This window comes from Paralichthys olivaceus, chromosome 23 (genome assembly GCF_024713975.1).
Source record: "Paralichthys olivaceus isolate ysfri-2021 chromosome 23, ASM2471397v2, whole genome shotgun sequence".
NCBI lineage: Eukaryota > Metazoa > Chordata > Actinopteri > Pleuronectiformes > Paralichthyidae > Paralichthys > Paralichthys olivaceus.
The window spans coordinates 4,566,552-4,586,273 of NC_091115.1; the positions used below are offsets into that span (position 1 = coordinate 4,566,552).

Below are 19,722 nucleotides of genomic sequence, written 5' to 3' on the forward strand. Positions count from 1 at the left end.
AAGGAGAGTACCATGTAAAAGGAAATTTAAAAAAACAGAGTTTGAATCATTCTTCTAAAAAAGTGTAGAAGGAGTAAAGACAAGAAAATATCAATATGCTAGAAAGTAAGAATGATGTTACTATGTTTGGTCACAGTTGCTCCTCATAGGTTGCCCCAGTGCTGGATGAAGTATAGAGATTAATTAGTGAAGTAAAAATAGCAATAGAAAAGCTTTAATCCATTTTAAGTAAAGTTCCTGCATTCAAACATTTATATTTGACTGAATAATTGTTCATATTAAAGCATTAATGTGTAAGTAGCATTTTAATGTGACAGCAGGTTAAATCAGATGTGATATATTGATGGAGAGTTCATCTTTAGCAATATGTTAAATTCTGTTAACTAATTATGTGTTTTTCATTGAATCCAAATTGTTTACTTATTATAATAAATATGTTTTGAGCAAAGTATCTATAACTTTTCAGATAAAAGTCAAAAGGACATTTCTCTCCTAAATGTATCAGAGTAGAAGTATAAAGTAGTAAAACACTTAAGTAAAGTACAACTTTCAAATTGTACTTAGGTGTAGTAACTACGTAAATATACTTGCTTTCCACCAAAGATTATGTTTTAAGTGTTTTGACTGGACAGGAATTTACAAAAAATATCTTGATATTAATTTCAACCCAGAATACTTTCAATAGTTATTATAGATTTAGTGTGAATATGTTAAATATATAAATAGAAGTTGATATAACAGTGTATTGAAATACAGTATATGTTTGCTACATAAAATCCACGTTAAATACCTGGGGAGTAGATATATTTGGTACTATTGAAATGAATCTCTGCATTCTAAGATATATATGAAATGTGTTGTTTGTTTGTTGTTGTCTTGCCACTCCTCTGCTGTTTATCAGCAACAAGACCTCTCCGGTTGCTAAGATGGGCCTGAGGCTCCCTGGTAGCCGAGAGCACCTCTGGGCCCCAGAGCCCGGTGCTCTGTGACGCACTGGGAAATCCCCCGGGCCCGTGTCACCTCCCAGCACCCTGCACGATGCAAACAGGGATGTAAAGGTGGGTGAACCAAGTGCTACCTCAGTCTTACTATTGATATTTTTTGCTCAATTTTAAATAAAAACATTTGTAAGAAAACTAAATTTTTCACAGGTGTCAAAATAATGACATTAACAACTGCAGCTCATTGATTCCATGTTCAGAAACATCTCACGTCAAAATGTCTGCTGTGATAAAACCTGCATACGTAGTATACAAACATCTAATAACAGGTTTACAACCACAATGCAGCGGTACATGCATGGTTATATGGATGTTTTATAGTGTTAATAATTTAAAGCGTGTATATATATATATATCTATATATGCATATAATAAAATTAAAGGGTTTTGTCATTAATTATCTGTTTATACCTCTGTTTCCGCTTGTGGGTACCTATAGAAGGATTTATGATTATGATAACAAAAACATAAATAAGTATTAAAAACACTTGTATCTGTGTTATAAACCACGATCAAATGTTTAAATGTTGATAACAAATGGTGAATATGGGGCTTGTGTTGGGCTGAGCAATATTAAAGCAACGATAATTATTGCAATTTAATTTTCATAGCAATCAATAATATATTACAAAGATTTTATATTGGTGCATTCTCATCTACAGAGTTTTAAAACACAATCTTCACCCATGACCAAAAATCTGACTTTAAATTTAAAAAAAATTTTCGTGACATTTTTCGTGATAATTATCGTTATTTTTTTAAAATCTTAATAACATTATTCTCCATATCACCAAGAATATTATTAACATTTCTATTTTAAATAGTTATTTGGGAAAATAAAGCAAAAATCACCTGCAGGTCTTTCTCCTGGACCTGCTCTCAGTTTAATACCAATAGCGACACCGTGTTATTAGTTTCATGCAGGTTATATTTTCCCTGTTAGTTGCTGGGTGTTTTACTTACAATAATATCGCGCAATCTGACCAGGCAAAATATTTGGTTGTGTAAACTTCCTGAACAAACAGCTAAGGAAGTGTCAGACAGGATTGTCATTCGCTCTCCTGTGACTGGCTGTGACTGTTTTTACACCTTCCTTCTAAATAAGGCAGCAGGCTGCCAGGACATATGACCACCGTCCCGATTTGGGTTCTGGACACAGTATCCATCCATCCATCCCATGATTGCTCAACACCAATGAAAGTCAAACACACACACACACACACACACACACACACACACACACACACACACACACACACACACACACACACACACACACACACACACACACACACACACACACACCCTCCCTCCCTCCCTCCCCTCCTGCAGGTCTCCCATGTGAGAGAGAGCTGTGTCAGGTCAGCCATAATTAGCCGGAGGAAGACCAAGAAAATGTGTTGGTTTACCTTCAGAATAAAAGCAGAAATGAAACGACTTCGATTAGATATGACACAGTTCATTTACGATTAGATTCTGTGTTAATCAAAAATCAATGATATAAAATAGTCATCGTACCAAAATCCTGATTTATTAATCTGAACTATAGCTAAACGTATTAGTATTCACTTGAATGTACTGCGGGATGAGTGAGGGGAAAAACTTAGATTTAAAGTATATTGGAACAGCAATAAGAACTATTTCATTACTTCTCAGTACAGATTCTTAGATGCAGGTCGAGGTTTGGTGTTTTTGAATTCAAATATTATTCAGTTTCTTCTTCGCTGTAAGTTTTGTAAAATCTTCTCACAATCGAGACATGTATTAATTTATTTAGTTAGGAAAAGGTCTGTGCTCCACTCTGCCCGTCAACTACATTATATTGTTTGTGTATGATTATCAGAAATGGAATGGACTGTAGATATTCAGAGTTTTGATGAGCTGTGACTTCACAGGTGTTGTTGGGTTGAATTTAATGTGGAGGCCTTAAAATATAAATCCGATTATCTCAAAAACCCGTAGAACCATTCCATCACGACTTTTGCTTTGAACCGAAGTATCTCATGAGGATTTTTCTCAACCTGGGACTTTATTTCATTGAGTTTCCAGGTTTGGGGAGATGAGGTGACACAGGGACGCCCCAGAATGAGGGTTTTATTTTGAAATCTACCACAGGAAACTTGTCTCGTCATTGTGTCCAGTTTCTTTTTGACACCGATGTGAAGGTGCAGCACTCCCCATCATTCCAGTCAGAACTGCTGCTGCTGCTGCTGGGGTCCTCTCTCCTCCTCCCATCCCCTGCTTCTGATGGGGGTGCGCAGCGGTGAAGTCACAGTGATGTCATTGTAGGATGTGGGAGTCGGGGGCAAGGTGAGCTGGTTTTGCGGTGAGTGGTGTCCCCCCTCCTCCACAGCCAGCGTTTGCCTGTAGAGAGGCGCGGAGCGGCGAAAGATGATCATCGTCACCGGCACCAATTCAAGCTCCGACGCGCTCCGTCCCTCTCCTCCTGCTCACATCCCGGGCTATGGGGCCTCGGTCTGCCTCCACCCCAAAACAAGCCTTCACCACCACCACCATCATGCCAAAGGACAGAAAATAAGAAGAGTTGCGTTTCTAAGGCAGGTAACTTTGACCACGTGCCCCGAAGGTGAACCGGATGGCCATTGCGCAAAGGTGCCTCTCCAGCATGTCCAGCGGGGCCAGGGCGCACTGGACGCTGCCGGCAGTTCTTGTACTGTGGACTTCTCTCTGCGGGATCGCCTCGTCTTACCCGATTCCCAGCAGGACTAACGCCACTTTGCTGGAGAAGAAGTGGGAGACGCTCTTCTCCCGCTCCTACCTGGGTATAACCGGGGGGAAATCAGAGCTGAACTGGGAGAGTGACTATTTGCAGGGCATCAAGAGAGTGCGGCGGCTCTACTGCAACGTGGGCATTGGGTTTCACCTGCAGGTGCTCCCGGATGGCAGGATAAGCGGTGCGCACAGTGAGAACCAATACAGTGAGTTGCATCCCGGAAAGCACTGATGGAGTAAACCAATGCGCAGCAGGGAGCGTAAAAGTTGCTCCTCCTGCATGATATTTAATATAAGAGGTGTGGGCATGGGTGGAAGTTTCCGAAAGCAAAAAGTCCTGAGCCTCATATGCGTGCAGAGAGAAACATCCTCCCAAACCAAAAACATGACATGAATGCCCTGGAAGCAGTTCAGACGCACGCTTATTTTTACCCTGCAGCAGGACGCACGCACATGCACGCACACAAACACTTCAACACACACATTCATGCACATAGAGAGGCACAGCATCATGATGGCTAAAACGCATGGATCAGGGCTGATGGTGCACATCATCCAGGCGCAGTGCACCTGCAAGGTTACACCCATCACTGCTGCAGAGGCCACTACCACAGGCGCAGTGTGTGACTCTGTATCTCTGCTGTGTGTGTGCGTGTGTGCGTGTGTGTGTGCGTGTGCTTGTGTTTCTCTCGTAACCTCCTGTTTCCTTCAGGTCTGATAGAAATCTCCACCGTGGACCGAGGAGTCATCAGCCTGTTCGGAGTGAAGAGTCAGCTGTTTGTCGCAATGAACAGCAGAGGAAGGTTATACGGAACGGTACGTGTGTGCGCAACTCTACACACACGCACGCACACACACACACACACACACACACACACCCCTGAGTGTAAGATGAGTTCATGTGGCTGCTGCATCCTCGGGTTTATGAGCACTGTTGTGTTATTAATATTTCCTGATGATGGGGGGTTTCACAAGGAGTCCCAATTAGAGGATGAATCAACGCCAACACCTTCTTCTCTATGTCAGTGCCACACTGACAGAGTAATCCATTACTTCAGTACAAGTACAGGTCCCGCATTCACAGTTCAGTAGAAGTGCTACCAACAAAAAGTAATCTGAGTAACGAAGGTAAATGGCTTCTATAGCACATAGCCTGTTGAAATGTAAGAAATGACTGAGCAAAACTAGTAACTATCGCTTTAGCTATTAACTGAAGTGTCTTAACAAGAACTACGCAATAGCTAATAACTATACTCTATAGTACTCTAGTAACTATCAGTATACACTGTGGTAAATAGCAACCATTGTTACAGCTTGTAACTATACTGTAGTAAATAGCAACTATCAGTACAGCTACCAAATATACTGCAGTAACTAGTTACTGTCGCTATAGCTAGTAACTATACTGTAGTAATGTATAACTATTGCTAGTAACTATATTGTAGTAACAAGTAAATGTTGCTGTCAATAGTTGTAGATGTAGTAAAACTGACATATTAAGTATCATAAAATGGAAATATTCAAATTAAACTGCGTACCATGGCCTCCAGGTAATAAACTTCGTCCTGCAGTCAACGTGGCAGCAACATGGAGGTAACGGTCAGAACGAGGGTCTGAATCCTCGTTACAGCAAACGACAGCACAGGTCGTCTGTGTGTGTTCTCCAGAAAGTCGTTCATTTACAGTGGGACTTAGTTTTTAATGTCTTAGATACAAGAGTGTGTGATATTTATGTTTCTAGAGACCACTGACATCAACTGACAGCGTTTATATATATATTTTTTTATCATCTATAGTAGGTGTGTGTATATATACACACTACAGTGTACAGTGTATACAATACTTGATCTTGAAGTGAATGGTTAATAGCTTCCCTACTGAATTTTTAATGAGCCTTTTAGTTTCATTAAGAGACAATTATTGAACCTTTTGGTGAAGAAACTAAAGTAAAGAAGAAATATGAATATTAAATCAATTTGACCTCAATTCTTTAATAGTAACTTATCACCGAGTATCAAACTGAAGGACGAAGAGCTTAAACAGAATCAAACACTTCTAATTGTCAGTATTCAGCATCTGAGAAGTTTGGCCTCTTCTGTTCAATTGATAAATATAATTTTATTAGAGATAATGTAACAGCGGTAACTACTTTTACTCGAGTATTTGTAATTTTGAGGTACTTGTACTTGAGTAACTCTGTTTTCTGCTACTTTATATTTGTACTCTACTATATTAGAGAGGCAAATTTCACTCTTTACTTCATTTACCAGTTCATACAAGTAATAATGATGTATTACTATAGAGCTACTCAGCAGTATACAACTACAATTAGCCTCCTTTCTACCAGATGCAAAGTAATGTTTGCATATAATCCAGTGATGTTTCATTCAGTATTTTTACTTTTAATAAACTTTTTGTAAAATGTTATTGTCACTTTGACATAAAGAAGATCTGACTAAAATCTAATGATATGGATTTCCAGCACATTATGAAACTTCCCTGTAGGAATTTCAACTCAACCATAATGTAGATCTAATCCCTCCGCTGTATCTAATCCCTCTTATCTAAGTGCATTTGTCCTTTAAATTCATGTAATATTTGAAGTAACTCAGTTATTTAACGATCGTTAACAGCAGTGAGACGTGTATCTGCTTTTCAAGAGTTTTGCAACAACATGCCTCCTCCTCCAGTTTCCCTCAAAGCTTTCTATAACCGTCTGTTTGCCACAGTAAAGGTCACGTGTGCAGACGTCGTGCATATGTTGTCATGCGTCTGTCCCGGAGATCTATTGACTTCTTTCATTTATCTATTTCTTTGTTTGTTTGGGGGATGGGACTTTTTCTTTTCAGAGAGTCTTCGGGGACGAGTGCAAGTTCAAGGAGACTTTGCTGCCCAACAACTACAACGCCTACGAGTCTTTTGTTTACAAGGGCTTCTACGTGGCCCTCAGCAAGCATGGCCGCGTAAAGAGAGGCAACAAGGCCACCACCGCCATGACCGTCACACACTTCCTCCCGCGACTATGAGAGACACTGGCAATAACTCTGTAATTTGCACATATGGATGTTCTTCCAGGTAAAACAGAAATGCATAGTCACGATATACACACCAATGGACTGCGTAAGAAATCACAAATATTTATTCTGTTTATATATATGTATATTTGGATAGCTATCTTTGTATATGTATGCCATACTGTGCTGCTTATTGTTTTTACGGCCGGGGCGAGTCGAAGCCTCGGCCTGTCTCACTTTACCTTGGTGCTTGCTGTAACTGAACTATGTGTCACTTCCTTTTTTGAGATGGAGGATGAGCGATATCCTGAGCTTTTAAAGAGTGAAATGAATACGTTTTATTACCTCAAAGAACCACGTCACTATAGATTTAAGGGATGCATGGACTTCTGCCCGAATATCTGCTATGTTTTATCGTTTCGTTCGAACCTTTGAGTGCTCGACGGCTCGACGTCAGCGGGGGAAAACTTAAATGCACTACCTTTGCTGCACGATTTAAAGGTGCCTTGGTGTTCCCACTTGTGGCCCCCTTCAGCTTGCATGTAAGAGACACCCGCTGGAGTCAGAAATAGGGCTGACGCTCCGGAGAGGGCCTCAGGAGGGGAGGGTTGGGGGGGGGATTGACTATCTGGTTTATTTTCTTTTCTGTAATTAGATCGATTAAGTAATATACAATCTGTGGTGGAGACCAGAGAGTGGTCGGCCATGGCGACTGGCGTGAGGCCATGAGTTTGACTGTGTGGCATCGCCAGCAAATACACAGGGTGGAAAACTTATCTATCTGAGCATGGAGAACTTTTTTTTTTTTGTTTGGACCGGGCTTGCATCTGCACAGGAATCAAGCGAGCGGATAGAGCACACAGTAGAGAGACGTATCCACACATTGTCCTGGACAGAGCTCCTACAGTAAAGTGGGTTGCTTCAGCTGCTGTTTGAAAATGATGTCCTCTGTCCGTCCATGAAACCAATGAAAAATGTAAATAGTTGCAAATGTAAAGAAGAAGAAATCAGGAGCTTTTCACGCTGCTTTGTTGCAGTCGCCTGAACGAGGCAAAAAAAAAAAAAAAAGAGTCCAGGTTGCACATGAGCCATCGACGATGGTGCCTAAATGTTTATTTTTTGGTGAGAATCCGTTTCTTTCCCTCACGTTATGGTTGTGCGTTTGGTGGGAGTATGTGTTCACGCCCTGGGCCGTGTCCCCTCCTCGTGTGTGTGCTCTGCAGCAGCACTGCAGTGGCAGCGAGGTGTTGGGAGCTGGAGGCAGATAGTTATTAATGCAATTACAGATGAGCCAATCACGTGGCCCTGAAGGACTCAAGGACAGTGCAGTCGCTGGAGTGGATGCTCCCTGGAGGATTTGTCACATTTTAGTGGTGAAACACTGGCATCGGAAAGTTAGTACATCACAGCATCTTCCTCATCCACACATCTTGGAGGTGTACATATGATCAGTTTGTTTCCAAAGCTGACGATGTACCTCGCTTTGCAGACTTGCTGTCAGCACCTGTTTCAAACTTGTTTTCTTGCTTTGTGTTATTTCTGACAATCTTAAAGCGTGCATGTTCCCTTCAAGTTTCTGCAGCTGTTTACTTTTTTTTAAAAAACACTGGAGGTGGCTCCACCATCGGCCTCCATCCGTTCTTGTGTCGAAAAGAGGAAGCAGGGCCGTTTAAATCCAGGAAAGACGTATGCGAGGAAGGCGGCTGCTGTGTTTGTTGTTCGTCAGACCCCCTGCAGGAATGACAGGCAGCCCCCCACCACCACCACCTTTCAAGCTCTTTTGCCCCCGAGCACCATCCACCACCCACCTCTGCTCTTCCCCCCTCGCCGCAGCACTCACCCGCTGCAGGCAGGGACCTTTGGATTCCTGCTGTAACCCAGGAGCTTCCTCCTCTCCTTTCAGCCTTTTTTAGTTCAAGGTCAGAGTCACGGACCAGCCTTGGCCAGCCGGGGTGCTCAGCTATATGGGTCGGACTGTTTCCATGAAACAGAGACACTAAGTGCATAAACTAAGTTTATTTTATGCTTTAACAGAATATAAATGATTGAATCGTCAGCCCCAGAGGTGGGTTTCTATTGGACAGGTGGAGAAAACAAAGCTCTTACGCGTCACTATAGGTCCCTGCTTCAATATTTCTGAATCAGTCCTGCTCCTCTCTCTGACTTTAAGAGCGCCACCTCTTTAAAATGCAGCTCTACAACATGCTCCCCCTCCTCCCCTTTCCAAGTACTTGCATTGGGATATTTCTGGGGAGGGGACATCTGCAGAGTTAATGCAGTGTGTGAGGAACAGGCAGAGCCTCACCTCTGCTGCTGCACTCCAGTCCTGCAGGGCCGCTCCCTGGCCATCCTCAGGACGAGCCCTCTGCCGCTGAGCACCGACCCCAAACATCTCCCATCAACCACTGACGCAGTATCACCTGCTGCTCGACGACGCACAGAGACATTCACGACAGTATTCTTCCCATTGATAAATCTCCTCCTCATTTTTTTTTTCCATTCGCTAGAGCGCAGACCATGATGCTGAGAAAGTTTCAAATAACTGAAAAGACTTGTTGCTGTTGTAGACGAGCAGAACCACTGACGTTGATAAGAGGGAGGTGGGGAGGTAAATGGTGGCGCACTGTCAAAGTGTCTGACGTCTCTCGTAGCACCTTATTAACGACATCTTGATTATAATCTCACGCAGAGAAGTGAGTTCTCTCACACATCTCCGTCAGAAACAGAGCTGGATCCTAAAAGAGTGATGGTTCGTGTCTAAGAGAAAATACTCACCTTTCAGCTTTGACCAAAAAAAAAGAATCTTATCTAGATTGATCTTTTCTTTCCACCACTTAAATCAAATTTAAATTCATTCAAGACGAGGAATCTTTTTTTAAATTAATGTTTAATGTCCTATGAGCATGTCTGGGCCCTGAGCTTGATTAGGGCTGTGTGCTTCATGTCTTTTATTTTATTTTATTTTTATTCCTGCTCTGAAAGTAGTGAGCGTCCACTCTATTCCTCTCATCTCTGCTCTCATATACCTCACCTCCTGCCTTAGTTTTGGTTTGCTAATGACTGTAAATGATGAAGAAACAATCTCCTGTCACTTGTTTCTGAAAACAGACAATGCTAAGTAAGGATATTAAAGTTTTTTCCTTTTATTTTTGTACGTATGTGCTGTGCACAGCAGTCTACTGTATTCCTGAGATACCAATAAAGGTTTGATTTTTTAAATGGTTGCTGGTTAAGTGTAATTACACCATAAAAAAAATACTCCTGTCTTACACCAAAAAGTTAAAAAAGACAGAAAGATTAAAACGCTTGTGCAGAAAAATGTGAGTGATGTGACTGTAGCCGACATTATTGTTAAAACAATATTGAGAAGTTGAGAAAAAGTAGGAATACTCGAGGAGAGCAGGAGTACCTCAAATGTGTACATCATTACAGTACTCAAATATAAATGTACTCTGTTACTTTCCACCACAATAACTTTTTGTCTGTTTTTGCAAATAGTTAAAATATTTAATTGCACTAAATCAACTTGTTTTCCTACAACTGGAAAATACTTTTCAGTTTCAAGAGATGATGAGATTAAATTTAAACGACTCACAGTTCAATGTGATTTAAACTCCAGCATCCAACGCTCAGCCTGACGCACTGTAACTTTCCAGGAAGTGAAAAACTTCCTTCAGTGAGTGTGTGGCTCCCTCTGCCGGTGAAGAGCGGGGATGTGGAGCTGGGCAGGTGCGTAAAAAGCAAACAAACTTGAGACTGTGACTCTGTTCAGCCCGAAGTGAAACTAACGTGTAAAATACATGTGATTACATTCTTTAGTAAAGAATTCTGAATTTGTTCCAAACTAGAAAAAGTCAGTTAAATGACATGTATCGTTGACTTGATTAACAGGTTCATATTCTTTTTTTTTTTTTTTTAAATTGCCTAATACACAATGTTTCCTGTCCAAAGAAAATAACTGGACTTTGGAGCATTGGTCTAATGTCTAAGGTGGATCAGTCAAGACGTGTCACCTAAAATAAGACTCCTGTTGTCTGACCAGAGCACCGGGATAAACAGACAGAGGTGGAAGTGGCCCTTCCGCTGCAGCAAACCCGCACATCTGCTTTGGGGGCGAGTTTCTTTTTTTTTTACGCAAAGGATGTGAGCAGGAGTGGCACTCGGGGGGCTTTAAATAGGAACTGTCTCCAAACTCTGGGACAACACAGCATCTGACAAACTTCCAGCAGCAGCAGCTCGCAGTGGAAACCGCTGGTTTTGCTCCAGGATGGACGTCAACAGGAGACTGGGGATGAGGGACACTCTGCTGGCGCTCTTACTCGCCGTCTTCCAGGGATTTCCTCTCGGGGACGGAGCCCCGAATCCGTCCCCACTGGTTGGATCCAACTGGGGGAACCCACGGAGATACGTCCACCTGCAGACATCCACGGATCTCAACAACTTCTACTTGGAGATCAGATTGGATGGCACTGTGCGCAAAACTACACTCAGGAGCTCGTATAGTAAGCGCTTTAACGCCTCTTGTTATTTTAATTTTTTTTTACTTATCGCAGTGAAGGTCTGTTTTTAAAATCCTCTCTCTCCTCCGCAGGTGTGATGTTACTGAAAGCAGAAACGAGGGAGCGCATCGCCATCCTCGGCGTCAAAAGCAGCCGCTACCTGTGCATGGATTTGGAAGGAAACCCGTTCAGCTCTGTAAGTCGATTGCTTTCAATGAATTCGATAAAAGAAAACATTTAATTGAATTGATGTGCTCATCTAACTTGTATTTGTCGCTTCCTCTAACTTGGCACACGTGTGAAGTTTTACGCATCCAACATTTTTCCTTTTACGCACAAACATAATTCAGGAATGCGATGACTCCACATCACTTCTTTTGATTTTCATTATTAGAAATCTCAGATCGGCGACTTGTTAATAACTTATTAATCAATCCGCTTCACTTTAACCATATTTGGCACATCTGGCAACAATTGCGCACTTTTACGCATGATTTTTAAAAATCACTTTGTGTACTTTTAGGCACAAATTCACTGAGGTTCACTAACATTAATTTTCCAAAATAGTTTCACTTCATTATTCTGCCAAGAGGAAAAATAGAATACTTCCAGTTTAACTCTCTGCCTCTCTCCTTCCCCTCAGCCCATCTGCCTGAAGGACGACTGTCTCTTCAACCACAAGCTTCTGGAGAACAACCGGGACGTGTACTACTCCAGCCGGACAGGCATCCTCTTCAACCTGGAGGGCTCCCGGCAGGTGTACGCTGCGGGTCAGAACCTGCCACAGACCTCCCTCTTCCTGCCCAAGAGGAACACTGTGCCACTGGAGCGCCTCCTGCTGCACCGGGAGAAGAGGAACCAGCTGGTGGATCCCTCCGACCCGCACAACGTCTATCTGGGTCAGACCGAGGTGGGCTCCGACTCCCGGGCCGTGCCGGAGGACGACGCCGACCTGGAGGTGGAGGTAGAGGTGGAGGTGGAGGCCGGGGACGACGGGCGCAACGTGTCCCGGGAGACGCCACTGGATCCATCCACCCACGACCCTTGGAACGTGCACTCGTCCAACCCAGCCAGCCCCCGGAGCACCGGCACCATGGGGTGACATCACATGTGACCCAGCTTAGTGTCTCAAGGTGTGGGCGCCAAATTTACCATAATTTACATGTAGCCTTGTAGTTCATGAACATATGATTCAAACAATATAAAACACAGACTTTAAGGAAAATAGAAGAAAGAAGAGCATTTCTTTCTTTTCCAAACTTAATCTAAAACAGTTCCTGTCATCAATCATCCAGAGAAGCAGTGTTCGTACACTGAGAGTAGAAATTATTATCACACCTGACCTGCAGCCCCCTTTGCACAATTCGCAAATCCATTTTCTTTCGCTTCTGTTTCTTTAACATCAGCTCTGAGATCACAAGTTAAATTTAGAAGAGATGTGAGTTTGACGTGGACTTCGCTCGTCACTGACTAATATTTTGTACATTCCCACGTAGGTTTGGAGATAAATGGAGGATTTGAAAGCAGATTTAGTTAGAGGAGAAATGTCAATGTCAATCAATTCCCACTCATTACAATCAGCGATCACTATCATGGAGCTTTGGCTTCAGTAAGAAAAAAACCCCCGATAATTTAAATTATACTCGAACATTTTTTGTTTTCTCGAAAGACTATTCACAATCTTTGAGAACAGAGGACAAAAAAACCCCCTAAATATTAATGACCCCAACTCTACTTTGTTTAGTTTTCTTGTGTGGTCTCTTCTCATCATGGATTTTGCAGCTGGTCTGAGAAACCCACATTTCAAAGTGACATTTATCCTACGACAGACAGAAGCCTGACTCGAGCCTACCTCTGGGGGACTGAAGGTCCTGTCTACTGATGTGAAACAAGGCAGGCGTGATTTTACATAAGAGCATGCGTTTACTTTAAGATGTGCATTAGTAGAGTTACGACGGAGGTCTCGCTTTTATTTCAAAGTCCTACATTTGCTGAGTTGGATAAAGATGATTTGAAGTTAGTTTATTGTAAGATGTTGAACCTAAAAACAACTAAAACTATATATCACTGCAATCACTTACATGATCTGTTTCTGTATTTGTGTTTTTATTTTGCCACCAATAATACAACCTATAAATCATGACTTGAAGTTATATGACAACAGGGTAAACAACTTTTTTGGAGCAGTGATCATGAAATCAAATCTGAACTATAAGATTTTACAGGTGCCGGGCACCACCAGCAAACACAGGTACCAGTCCCAACAAGTATTTATTTATTTAAAACCCTTCCTTTAGTGTTATTTATGGTATTTATATGGATGCTTTTCCTTTACAATGTACATATACTGTAAGAAAACATGGTTTGTCTTTGAATGTATGAGCAGGAGTTGTGGACGGAGCGTTGCTTGAATTTGGGACAAAATAAACTCATTAAGAAAAAGTCAGTGTTGTGCATTTCTTGACGTGTGGATCTTTAAACTTTGGTGCTTTGTGTGCTGCGTCAGTTCCCAGGGACAACATGTACTATGCAGAAGGAAGTCATGAATGTGGGAGCAGATTCACATCGACTCAGATTCTGTGGAGTTCCGCTCATGAGCCGGGGATCCTGCACTCTTCACACCTCACTTAGCTTCATTAGCAAACGGGTACATGAGCTGCGGAGCAATTTAAGCTTTGACCAACAGTTCAATCGCTCGTTATCATCCATTAACCTTTGACGGAATAGCTCCACATTTCCGCTGTTGTGGTGAAGATTTTAGAACTTATACAGCTCCCGACCAAGTTATAGTCTGGTCACAGACAACAGCATAAATCAGCCAAGACACGACTTGAGTTTTTACAAAGTAAACAACATATAACTACCCTCGTGTAAATGACGGTTTCCTTATTTACCCAGAAACCAACCAGGACTCTATCGCACAGATGATTAGTTTGACATGAAAGATACGTTAATTTTTGTTTGTTTCTTTGATTGACTCAAATAAATACAGTGGAATATTCCCCTCTTATATGCACAAATATGAAGTATAATATATGAATAAAGTTGTAAAAAAACATAATATACTGCAGTGCGTCAAGATGTTTTATTCAACCCGTCATTACTGCATAAGGTTTGTTAGACTTAAGTTCATCAAGTAATTCATTTCTGTACTTACATGGCGATAAAAGGAGTGTGTAGTCAGTAGTGATGGAAAAAACAGAAACACAAAGTATTTCTGAAAATATACCATGAATCACATGGTACAGATACATCTATGGTAGTTCTATCTATAGCAGCCTATGTTTCTTGTGTATTAGACAAGTGAAAGTTCCAAATGAAACAGCTGGAAACATGAGTTTCAGTACAAAGCACTAACCCACATAAACATAAACAATAAATGTTGTTTCACAGCATTTTCAGATATGTGCAAACTCTTTCTGTAAATTATACATGTACATCAAAAACTCAACCAAAGATTTAGTGTTGTCATCTTATATTGCACAAGTGAAACGAGCAGCTGCACAGGAGACTCATCAGTGTTCAATAAAACATTCAATAGTCCAACTTTGGCAACAAATGAGGTAATAAAACATGAAGTATGGAGACTGACACACGAGTCTTTACTGGCCCGGAGTTGGAAGGATGACATGTTTTAAAATACAATATCACACAAGTAGTCTTAATACTGATCCACAGTAAAACATATTGAATACTGAGAAAAACCCTGTGTACTCTTTTCAGTTGCCTGTGGTAACTTTGAGGTCTTTGACTCATAATTCCCTTTAGCGTTCATGATTGTTTCTTTACGTGTTAGATATAACGTGCACAGATGCTGCACACACAAAACTTCTACTCACTACTCAGCAGCCGTGAGCTCCTCCAGGTGGTCCTTCCTGTTGGTGAAAACACAGCGAGCAGCAGAGAGGACCGGGCCGCACTCGGACGGGCTCAGAGTGAAGATAAAGCGGCCGATGCCGGTGTTTGGACAGGGTGCGGTCAGCTGGGACATTTTCACCCCTGCAGGCAGGGAGCACTTTAAGTCATCCACAATGTGCCCGACGGCTACGCGGATGTAGGCACCGTGGCTCACTACCAGAGCGTGGAGCGCGAGACCCTGCAGGCCGTCATCGGCCGCACCGACAGAGGCGACGTCCGAGGCGGCAGCTGCCGTCACCTTTGTGGCGTCTCCGGCTGCTAACGCTCCCTCAGAAGCGTCCGAGCCACACGAGCCATGTTCTTCCAACATTTGCTTGAAAAGGATTTTGAGGAATTTTTGGAATCGCAGCTTCACCTGGAAGCAAGGTGACATTACCCAGAGATCAAAAAGATTCCTCAACTGCAGCAGGGTTGAAATTCTGCGTCCGTTACCCGCAAATGACAGGAAGTCATGTTTGATTTCTGTTCGCTGAAGTTTTGCTTCATTTTTTTTGGTCATTCTACAAACTGCATATTGAAATTGTTCATCGATAATTCGTCAACATTTTCAATAATTGATTAATTCTCACTTTTCAAGCAAACCTGCTCAAAATTTGGTTGGTTGGAGTTTTTTTGGGTGAAGATTTACTGCTGGTGATTTTTAAAACTTTTACATAAACTTGAGCTAAATGTGATTATGTGTTAAATTTGTTTCTTTGAAATGTCATCTAAAACCACAAGCCAGTTTTTCATGCTTGATTAGATTTGACATTCTGAAGATAGATGATTGTTATTCAACAGAAATGTAAAAGCCAGTCGGCACCGAGTCTTGCAGCTGATATTGATGTCTGCAAACTTTTAAATGCAATGTCCCAAAATGAACACTGAACGGCGCTGTTGTACAAGCAACACTCTTCTGTCCTCGAGGTTCTTGGTGCGTTTTCAACCTCGACTGAATCTGAACAGTGAATCGTGACTCACCTGTCCTAAAGTCTCTCCTCCTGGTGGCGTGTAATCTCCACACGACTGGCCGGCAGCGTTGGCCATGTTCTTCAGATGCTCTTTGGGACGTCCTTCAGCGACACCAAAACTCTGCACGGAAACATCGGGTCAGAGCTCATGACAAAAACCGCTGTAGCGATAAAGGTGTAAATCTGTGACATGTACAAGTTGTATGAAGCCAACAAGTCTTACCCTCTCTCTGAGTAGCGGCTCCAGAACCATCTCCCTGCCAGAACAGTGAGCGTTGTGCCTCATGATGAGCTCAGCAGTCTGATGGAGGAAATGAGAACTGAAGTTCAATGACTCAAGACGTCTATATGAGCCAAAAGACTTAAAAAATATTATTTAAACATTGTCAGCATCGGTGAATCACAGCCCACAGACACATGAATGTTCACACAACTATTTCATATCTGGAAGTCATTCACAACTGCGTCCTGTTTTTCTTCCCAAATCAGGAGAAAACTACTGTGACGTCTGACTGGTTTCACTGGAGGATTTGTTCCTGATGGGAAAACCTCAGCATCAGTTCCGATTTAAGACGTAACACACACATTTACAGACAAGCGAGGAGATTTGAAACTCTGACTGTGGCACTGCGGAGGACTGAGAACCTCCAAATTAACATGCTCTAGGTAGAGTTACCTACCAACTCTGTGGGTGGATTTCTTAAATTAAAATGATGACAGTGCTACAAACATGTTCTGTTGAAATCACCGTGCATGGAGCCAAATTATCACACAGGAGCTAGTTAAGATATTTGATTGTTTATCAAAAGGAAAATATGGGTGCGGTCTGCCTGCAGGATACGAGCCAGGTCTGGATTGACTTTACTGAAAAGGTCACTGACGTGAGGCTGTTGCACAACGGTTACATTGAAGTGTCGACTAAATTCTCAGGAAAGTTTTATCAACACACATGAGACGTTCCAACAATAATGTCTGAAACACGGAAACAAATGCGATGAGTCTGATACATTATCGAATCAACTGTGATTAGAAAAGGAATCTGAGTTCACATTAGCTGTGACTCATAACAGCAAACTGTTTTTTTACTCTCTGCCATTGGTTGTTTTCACCCCCGTCTGTTTGTTTGTCAGCAGGATTACGTAAAATCTACTGAACCGACGTCCATGACACTTGGTGGCAGGATGGAACGTCGGCAACATTGCAAAATAGAATGTTTTTTCCAACTGATTTCCGCCCCTTAAGACGGGATTTGGGAAATTAAGTCATTATAACTACAGTGTGATTCAAGATTCATGACTTACTCCAAATCACAACAAAGTAGACAAAGAAACGAGCTTCTGACAAAGACTAGAATAAAATCCACGCACACTCAAAAAACATAATAAAATATGAAACACCTAAATAAGAAGAGCAGAATAATAAATACTAAAATCAATGATTTGATTTGGAATGGTTTCACACCCCTAGTTTAAGCACATCACTGGAGGATGCACTGAACTACTGTAGTTCTTGTATTTGTGTTCCGTGTCAAATTGTTCTTATATACTTTAATTTAATTTGAATTTATTCTCTTCTTTTGTGCATGTATTCATTTTGTACCTGGGCCATTGTAATACCTGCTTGTCCCCCATGGAGATCAATAAAGAACCTCAGTCAGAATGATCATCGTATAGTCGGAATCTTTCACTCGAGAATGAAGCTTTATAGCAAAGAGGAATAACAATCAGACTTTGGATTAATAGGCTGTAAAATAAATCATACTTAGTTTGGGTGTTTTCATGAGAAAATGATAGAATATTACCAGCTTTATTATTTAGGGAGCTACACTACACACGGACACATAACACACAGCTTCCTGAGTGACGTGACGGTGTGCGAAAAAATAACAACCAATGCATATTTCTTCCACTGTCTCTTGTGTCATTTGTGATTTCCAGATGTCACCTGTTAAAGCCCTGCTGTGTGAGTCTGTCTCACCTGTACAGCTCGTTGTAAGTTACTGGCAAACACATTGTTGAAGGAGATTTCTTTGAGGTATTTTCCAGCTGCTTCTCCCTGCAGCACACCCGTCTCTGACAGGGAAGTGTCAACACCCTGACCTGAAGGCACAAAGAACAGGTTTGCAGCCTCCTATAGAATGTTGGTTGTTAATTTACCTGTGTTTGTCGTCTTTTTGTGGTTTGTACTGTGGTTTTTTTTTTAGCCATCCTCGTGTATCCTACATCTCATTTGGGACGTTTTCTATCTCTTTATAGTTGTTTTGTGTCTTCTGGAGGTTTTGAAACACCTCTCAGTGATTCTGTGTCTCCTGTGGAAACTCTCTGCCGAGCTAACTCAAGACACTCAAGCTTCTCTGAACCCTGATCTTTAAACCTTCTTCTTCTTCTTCTTACAAACTTGTTTAGCACTTTTTTAATAACATTGTTAAAAGAGGGCTAGAGAGTTTTATTAAGATGATTGTTGTCACTTTCCACCTGTTCGGGAACTTTCCATGTCAACAGTAACTTGAACCGACCTGTACTTGTGTAACTGTTCTGACTTGAATGATCATTATCACTGATTTGAATTGTTAATGTGCAGCCTGAGTGACCGGGACGAACATGGGGACGTACCTTGCAGCAGCTTCTCTCTGTTGTACTGTGTTTCCCCACTGCGGGAAAACAACGTCACTGAATTAGCTCAAACACAAACACACAGTAAGTATTTCCACAGCAAAGCTCTGTCGTGTGGCTGAGGGACGAGGACTGAGCCCCAGGGAACTACACGCATTCAGCCGCCAAGCTGCTCCAGTTACCGGCCGACAGGTGCGAGATACACGGACACGAAGCAGTTCCATCGCGTTCACGTTCCCCGAGGACATTAAAGTAGAATTAAATCAGTGAGCGGTCACTTACTGTCTCACGAGCGTTAAACTGAACGTCAACATCTTCTCCTCCTGTCACTTCCTGCTTCTGTCTTCTTCTTCTACTACTACTACTTCTTCTTCTCCCCCCCCCCCTGATTATTTCCGGTTGGCAAACGATGAATTGGTGCATTATCGCCCCCTACCGCTTCAGTGGTTCCTGGCTGGTTCAACCGCAAATGACTAAGGTAATAATAAAAACGATAATAAAGAATAATGAAATTAATTATTAATAATAAAATCTATATAATTTTGTTCCACCAATGTCATTGTTAATGTGAAGTTTCCTTGCGTTTCCCTTCTATTTAAAATCTAATTTGTTTATCTCATAAAGTAAATCTTCTCTATATCACGTTATTGGATTGTTTATTAAGTTAACTTGCACCAAACTCTATTAATATTGTTGATGTAGCAATACACATTGGATTACAGCGAGGATGACAAAACCCAATTCTAACCTGGATTGTTTTAAAATAAATGTATAAGTTACACAATGGAACATTTATATTTACTGGATCAAATGTTATGATCCATTTTTATTACCATCGAGTAATTTAAACAGATTAATCAAATTTGATTCCAGGAAAACATACAACTATGATCAAAACCTCTCTGACATTTCTGTAACAGGGACATATAATGTAAAAGTAATAATCGTGGCTCTTCGGATGCAGGTCTGTGTCGTGCTTTATTACCACTTATCCA

General features: G+C 41.7%; 3 protein-coding genes across 4 annotated transcripts; 2 read left to right on the plus strand and 1 right to left on the minus strand.

Annotated features, from left to right (window-relative positions):
• Positions 1 to 3,461: 3,461 nt before the first annotated feature.
• LOC109632675 (fibroblast growth factor 6-like) lies at positions 3,462 to 7,341 on the plus strand. Its single transcript, XM_020092091.2, has 3 exons — positions 3,462 to 3,940; positions 4,447 to 4,550; positions 6,584 to 7,341. Exons 1-3 carry the CDS (start codon positions 3,598 to 3,600, stop codon positions 6,758 to 6,760), a joined length of 624 nt encoding a protein of 207 aa, XP_019947650.1. The 5' UTR covers positions 3,462 to 3,597; the 3' UTR covers positions 6,761 to 7,341.
• Positions 7,342 to 10,865: 3,524 nt separating this feature from the next.
• Positions 10,866 to 12,478, plus strand: fgf23 (fibroblast growth factor 23). Its single transcript, XM_020092196.2, has 3 exons — positions 10,866 to 11,250; positions 11,340 to 11,443; positions 11,891 to 12,478. Exons 1-3 carry the CDS (start codon positions 11,016 to 11,018, stop codon positions 12,347 to 12,349), a joined length of 798 nt encoding a protein of 265 aa, XP_019947755.2. The 5' UTR covers positions 10,866 to 11,015; the 3' UTR covers positions 12,350 to 12,478.
• A 1,835-nt stretch (positions 12,479 to 14,313) lies between these two features.
• On the minus strand, positions 14,314 to 19,122 carry LOC109632945 (fructose-2,6-bisphosphatase TIGAR B-like). Of its 2 annotated transcripts, XM_020092506.2 has the most exons (6): positions 19,010 to 19,122; positions 18,728 to 18,765; positions 18,093 to 18,214; positions 16,339 to 16,416; positions 16,126 to 16,236; positions 14,314 to 15,520 (listed from the first exon to the last, which is right to left on the minus strand). In XM_020092506.2, the coding sequence occupies exons 1-6, from the start codon at positions 19,039 to 19,041 to the stop codon at positions 15,086 to 15,088; spliced, it is 816 nt and encodes a 271-aa protein (XP_019948065.2). In that variant the 5' UTR covers positions 19,042 to 19,122; the 3' UTR covers positions 14,314 to 15,085. The 2 variants fall into 2 exon arrangements, with proteins under 2 accessions (XP_019948065.2, XP_019948066.2); XM_020092507.2 differs by lacking the exon at positions 18,093 to 18,214.
• Positions 19,123 to 19,722: the final 600 nt, after the last annotated feature.